The following is a 6,704-nucleotide window of genomic DNA, read 5'->3' as shown; positions in this document are numbered from 1 at the left end:
CAATGGCATTCATCCCAAACCCAGCACAAAGCAAGACAGAGACAGAGATAAAGCTTTATTGTGGAAAAACTGAGTTGGCAGAAGTTTGAAAACACAACAGTCGAGCCCATCTATAATATATAGGGGCTGGGGTTTCCCATTCAGTCTGTACTGCCCTTCCTCACCCTCAGATGGGTTTCTCCCCTTCAAAAACTCCTGGGTCTGCCACTGGTCACAAAACAGGGTAACATACCATCACATAATCCTAGGCACTAGCTTCTAATCTCTCAGGTTCCCTCCTCAGTTTGTAAATCCTATGGAATGTTATGGGGGCTGGTCTGCTCAGTGGAGGAGGCTTCAGTTGGTGGTTTCAGGGGCACCCCAGGCATTGATTCAGGTGGGGGGCCACTTTCTTCTAGGAGATTGCCCTGATAGAGCCGGCGAAGGCGGGACAGTTCTCTTTCTGGTGGCTGTTTCCAGGTGTACCATGGGTACCAAGGGTCACCTGAAACTAGGGTAGGAGCTGGTGGTGTAGAAGTCACAGCTCCATGAGATGTACTGAAGTCAAGGTCCCGGGGTTCAACCTGAGAAATGTGGTAACTGAGGAGACCTAACGGATTCAAAAAAAGAAAGAAAATTAGGGAGGAACTTGTTAGTCACTGGGTACATTTATACATGTTGTATATTGCACAAAATTAGCTGGCCAAGGTGGCAACTGAGGGATGACATACTGCCTGGGCATTTGACTGCAAAGCTATGCAGACTTCCCCACACCAGGATTATATAGCTGCATCCACTCTAGGGGAGGAGTACTTTGGGCAAAACACTATGTAGTCCATGACCAGAAATTTACACAAAGATCCTCCTATGAGGGTTGAGATTATAGCTCATGGGTAGAGTCCTTGCCTAATTTGTGCAAAGCCCTGAGTTCAATCCCCAGCATTGCAAAAACAAAGATCATCCTATGGTCTTGTTCTGGTATTAGGACCAGCAACTGAACAATAAGAGAGAAGGGAAAGGAAAGATGAAGGACAAGGGGACAGGGAAATGACAAGGTTAAGAGATTCAGCAGAGCTGACAAGGGATAAGAGTAAGGGATAAGACTCTCTTGAGAAGAACGTGTTGAATATTCCCTTCCTGGAGAGGCGGGAACACTTACAAGCACCCCCTAAGCCTAAATTACCTTCCCTCTGCCTAACAAAATTGCCTTGTCTCCCCCCTCCTTTTTTTTTTAATATTTATTTTTCAGTTATAGTTGGACACAATACCTTTATTTTATTTATTTTTATGTGATGCTGCGGATTGAACGCAGGGTCTCACACATGCTAGGTGAGCTCTACTGCTGAGCCACAACCCCAGCCCTGCCTTGTTCCCCTTTTAACACTCACCGTGATCTCTGGCTTTCTGGATGGCCTGGGTCAACTTCTTATGCTGCTTCATACAGACTCCTATGAAAAGAAAAATAACCTGGTATTCATTCTATAAGACACAGTAACTAAAAGAACATATTGCTTCTATATGGTGATAGAGCGCTCTGGATTTGGAGGATATGGTTTTGCCTGATGACTCCACTCTCCTAATCCTTCTTTGGGCCTCAGTTTCCCCATATGCCTAATGGGAAGAATCCTACCCCTCTGAGAGCTGGGATAGTAAATTAAGATACCGAGACACCACAGGGAAGCCATTTAATGATAAAGGCTGCAAGACACAGAACAGTACATAATTCAATGTATAACTGTGGTTAAAAGGTTGAGTTGGAAAATCCTCAGAGTCAATAGGCAAGAAGTGATTTCAGATCTGGGGAAGATCATTTGAGAGTGGCAATAATTGTCTCTTTAGCTTTCTACAGCAATAAAAAGCTCTGTGGAAAACTGAACACTGGTCATGGTGCCACCCCCCAATAATGGTGGGTTCAGATTATTCTTTGCAAATTTATCTTGCTTGAAAGCAGGAATTGGCAAATTTTTTTTGGGGGGGGGTATAGGACCACACAGTAAATATCTTAGGCTCTGCAAATCCTGTGGTCATCATCTCAGCTACTCAATTCTGCCACTGTTGCTAGGGAGCAAACAGGATTTCATACTGTAGATAATAAAAAATAAATGGACATGGTAGTGGGCCAGATCTGGTCTGTAACTGTAGTCAGAGAACAGATATAATCCTAAATTGTTAACCTTATAATTTTAAATCTGGAAAATCTAATTTGTCAATGGTATAAAAGAACTTACGTGACAGTCAAGTGGTGAGAAAAGTCTTCTGGGAAGAGACATTAGATAAAGGAAATAATCACCTTTTATTTATTTATTTAGGGAGTGGGGATTGAACCCAAGGGTGTTTTACCACTGAGCAACATCTCTTTTTTAATTTTCATTTTGAAACAGGGTCTCACTATATTGCTGAGGGTGTTGCTGAGATTAGCCTCAAACTTGAGTCTCTGAGATGGGAGGCATGTGACCCACACACATCACAAACATTTACTTTTTGTTTGGTACTGGGGATTGAACCCAGTGCGTCACACATGCTAAGCAAGTGCTCTACCACTGAACCATGACCCCAGCGCCCCCCCCCCTTTTTTTTAACCTTTATTTTATTTATTTTTATGTGGTGTCCAGGATGGAACCCAGTGCCTCATGCATGCTAGGCAAGTGTTCTACCACTGAGCCACAACCCCAGCCCGGCCCCCAACAATTTTTAAGAACTACATTTATAAAGTCTGCTCACAGAGGTCCTAACCTGTATTTTGCCCACATGTAATTAATTGTTTTAGCACCTTATATTCACATTAAGCCAAGATTTCCAAAAGCATACTTTGTATGCCAGAAGTAATAGACATCAAACAAATACCTCATCTAACTGCATGAACAAGAAGTGTCCCAAGGAAAAACTATTCTGGTAGTTGTAGAGATGACAGGCTAACCTGTATATGGAGCATGGAAGATGATACCCGTGTGGGCACAGACAAACTGTTCCAAGAGCTTCACATTCTGTGGGGAAGAATGGTAGAAACAAATGAGAAGACGAGAGGGAAGACTAAAGAACATAATCCTTACACACCCATACCAATGCCCTTGACCCCTCTCTGTCTCTCTGGATGCTATCCTCTTCCATATCCCAGTTTTAGCCTCATCCATTCATTGGTCTTTCAACCGTTTCACATGCACATCCTATATTGTCACTGGGTTGATACAGAAGTCAAACTTCTATTTTTGACATTATTGTTTTGTTGTTATTACTATGGGATTATAGGCCACCATGCCTAGCTACAGGAGTTAACTGCTAAAGGTAACCTTCAAGCAAAAACTTGGGGAGACTCATTGGAAGTCCCAGAAAATGCTGCTGTAATAAGTATATACAAATGACTAAGAGATATAACAACAAACTAACTGAATATAACATACATACAAAGAACAATTTGTTTTTTTATTTAATTCTTTTTCTTTTAGTTGTAGATGGACACAATACTTTTAGTTTTTTTTTTTTTCATGTGGTACTAAGGATTGAACCCAGTGCTTCACACATATTAGGCAAGTGCTCTACCACTGAGCCAAAACCCCAGCCCCAATTTATGTTTTAATTACACAGAATGACTCACAACTAGCAAATCAATTACAGGAAATTAGATTCTTAAGGAAAAATCAGGTAATCTGGGGAATGGCAGGTAGGCAGAACCGTCTATAATCTCAGTCTTGGTTATATAATTATTTATGCCTCTTTTTTATAAACTATTGTATCTGATTGAAACTGGCAAGGTATTATGGGACTGCGCTATAACCTGTGTCATAAGGGTCATTAGAGTAACTGGACTCCCCCATTTGCTGACTGATACACAAATGCCCTCCAATTCCCCTGATAACCAGTCATACATCTTAGGCTCTAAGATCTTCATTACAAACTCAGAAAAGCATTTTCCTGTTATCATTCTTAAAATATTTTCTTTCTTTTTTTTTCCCTTAAAAATATTTTCAAATTCTTGAAAGAGCAAGTCCTGTCCTGCTCAGTGTTGAAGGCTTTCTGAATAAAAATAGTCTACTAGACTCTTTACATTTCTTCATATCTCTGTCTTCCAGCCCCAGGACTCAGAATGCCACTAAACATTGACATGACCACAAAATAAAGAAAACCACAGGAAAAAGGTAAGTGAATATAGTCATTAATAATTGTAGTAGATATAAAGGAAGTTTGGGGCATGGTTCTCCTATTAGAAACAAGCCTTTCTATAAGGTGTGGTGGCCCACACACCTATAATCCCATCAAATCAGGAGGCTGAGGCAGGAGGACTGGAAGTTTGAGGTCAGCCTCAGCAATTTACCAAGGCCCTAAGCAACAAAGCAAGACCCTGTCACAAAATAAAAAGGGTAGGGGATGTGTTTCAATGGTTAAGTGCAACTGGATTCAATCCCTGATATAAAAATAAGTCTTAAAAAAGGTAATTTTTTCTTGCCTGCCAATTTATACTGTAAATTTCATGGACATGGAATAAACCTTCTTAGTCCAATTCATAATAGAGGTAAAAAACTGGAGAGGGATGATTTTATATTGCAAAAGTCACTGCAACATATACTGCAGGGGTGCCAGAATATGAAGAAGTGTGGTGTACCTATAGTAATCTCTTTAGCATTACAAAGAGAGTCCAAATATTCTCCTTACCCTAAAGTCGACATACAAATTGTGATCCCGGCAGATGGGACAAGGATTCCCAGCAATTTTATTCTTTCGCTGTAGAGAGAAGAAACTGGTAGTTGGAGGATGTTCACAGCCTTGTCAAAAAAAAAAAAAAAAAGGGCTGCTTCTACGGTCCCTATGGCCCCCATCCTCACACCACATCCCACCTAGGTACTGCCCTCAGAAACTCACAATGCAGGTCTTTCGAGTTTGCTGGGGTGGGATACCACCTTTGTGGTTGCGGCGGTAGTCAGCCCAGACTGGGCGATTACCATAGCGGTTCTGGTATTCTGAAATGAAAGAGAGGTCATTCCTAAGTGAGGGTGTAGGGGTGTCTCTATTTACTTCAGGCCCCACCTGACCCACTCTTTCCCCATTTAAGGATACCTTCTGAGTCCAGATATTTCCAGGGTTCATTCTCATAAGGGGAAATGGGAACTGAGGGCAATGAATCTTTTTCAGGGAGGGCACTGGTGCAAACAGTCTGGAGGGTAACCTATAAAGGGAGGGATGAAAAAATGAGTTCAAGAAAGACTCACCTGTTTTATCATACTTTGGGAAGAGGACAAATGCATGTTAATGTAATTTATAAGGAATATATATATGAAAGGAAATATTTTGTTGAGATTAAACTGACAAAAATCAACAATTACTCTCCCTATCTGGATCCTGAGAGGCTAATATAGGAGGAAACAATCTTATTCAAGAAAACAATTTTAGAATATGGCACATAAAAAGTCTTTGTGCTTATGGGAAATTAGTTGGGTCTAATGGGAGAAAAAAGGAGTATATTCAGTCTTTTGGAAGTTAGATGTGTGGTGGCAAGGGGATGCACAGGATAAGTTGAGTCTTCAACTCAATCTCACAGCAAGACAGAGCTCCCAGTTTTATAAAATGTTGAAGTTCAACATTCCATAGGGCAAAAACAAACTTGGAGTCCTAACGCCAGCTTTAAAGCTACCAGGCCTGCTATTAATTCAGTGGTGTCCTGTCAACATTCCTCAGTCCCACTCTAGGGAGTGGCAGCGGGGTAAGCCTAGCTTCTCACCTTGTCCCACCAAGAAACTGCCCTGCCCTATCAAGAACCTCCAGGGTGGTAAGTACGTGAGGCTGAGGGGAAACCTCAATCCCAAGGACAGAACTAAGGTCGAATGCATGCTTTGATAAGAAACTAGATTATTAAGATAAAGAGCTGAGAATCTGGTCCCTATGTCGTGAGAATGTATCCTGGCTTTACTGGGAGATAGCCGGGCTGGTGGAAATTACGATCCCTCAATCAGAGGACACTCGAGAGCATCACAGATTTAGATACTACTTACGTAGTTAATACCTAATTGTACACGACCAAGGATCAATCCCACCACCTGGTTATATTGCTGAAGTATAGTATTTGGGAACAGAATGACAGCTGACTCGAGGTTTTAAGCCTGGATTCGGGCAATACCGGGCAAGGGGTGGAGGTGCCGGAATTGAAGTGTTGCCTACACAGCAGAGACATAAGAACGTGGGTCTCCCCCCGTGGATTCTCGGAAGTGCAGCTTCCACCTAGAGAAGGCATAACTAAATTGGGATTGTACATAATATCCTCTGAGGAGTTACCTGAACACCTCTGGCATTTCGGAAAGTGGAAAAGATAGGAAACCGCCTCCCAAGCGTGTTCAGTACGGCGGCCGCCATCTTGACGTACGCCCAACGTAGAATGCATGAGAAGGAAACTGCGCATGCTCCAGACAACCGACGCGGATAGGGCAAAGGGCGATCCCGCAGTGCGGAAGGCAACCGCGCGCGTTTGCGTCAGGACGGAAGCGTAAGAGGGGGGCTTGTTAGAGACGCTAATTTCAACTGCGTCACAATCGAATTAGGCTTCAAAAATATTTTTTTCCTGGACCAATCATTAAAACTATTAGATTCCATACTTAGACTTTGCCTTTTAAATAATTTTGAAGTCGATTTTGACCAGGATTCTTTCATTGCGCATGCGCACCTTCGTTTCTACCAACCCGGGGTGAGAAATGTTGTCCAAGGCGGAAGTGGTAGAAGCAGAGGAAAGGGTGGTGCTAGGC

The 6,704-nt window shown here is 42.3% G+C and overlaps 1 protein-coding gene across 1 annotated transcript; it reads right to left on the bottom strand.

The window, feature by feature from the left end:
• Positions 1-40: 40 nt before the first annotated feature.
• Positions 41-6,393, bottom strand: Mrps18b (mitochondrial ribosomal protein S18B). The gene is made up of 7 exons (XM_046427659.2): positions 6,241-6,393; positions 5,029-5,137; positions 4,834-4,931; positions 4,627-4,695; positions 2,897-2,963; positions 1,368-1,427; positions 41-589 (listed from the first exon to the last, which is right to left on the bottom strand). The coding sequence occupies exons 1-7, from the start codon at positions 6,316-6,318 to the stop codon at positions 294-296; spliced, it is 777 nt and encodes a 258-aa protein (XP_046283615.1). The 5' UTR covers positions 6,319-6,393; the 3' UTR covers positions 41-293.
• Positions 6,394-6,704: the final 311 nt, after the last annotated feature.

The sequence above is a fragment of the Marmota monax genome, unplaced genomic scaffold (assembly GCF_021218885.2).
Source record: "Marmota monax isolate L192 unplaced genomic scaffold, Marmota_monax_Labrador192_F-V1.1 WCK01_AAM20220418_F8-fsc00426, whole genome shotgun sequence".
Classification (NCBI taxonomy): domain Eukaryota; kingdom Metazoa; phylum Chordata; class Mammalia; order Rodentia; family Sciuridae; genus Marmota; species Marmota monax.
This window is presented reverse-complemented; position numbering and strand designations above follow the sequence as displayed.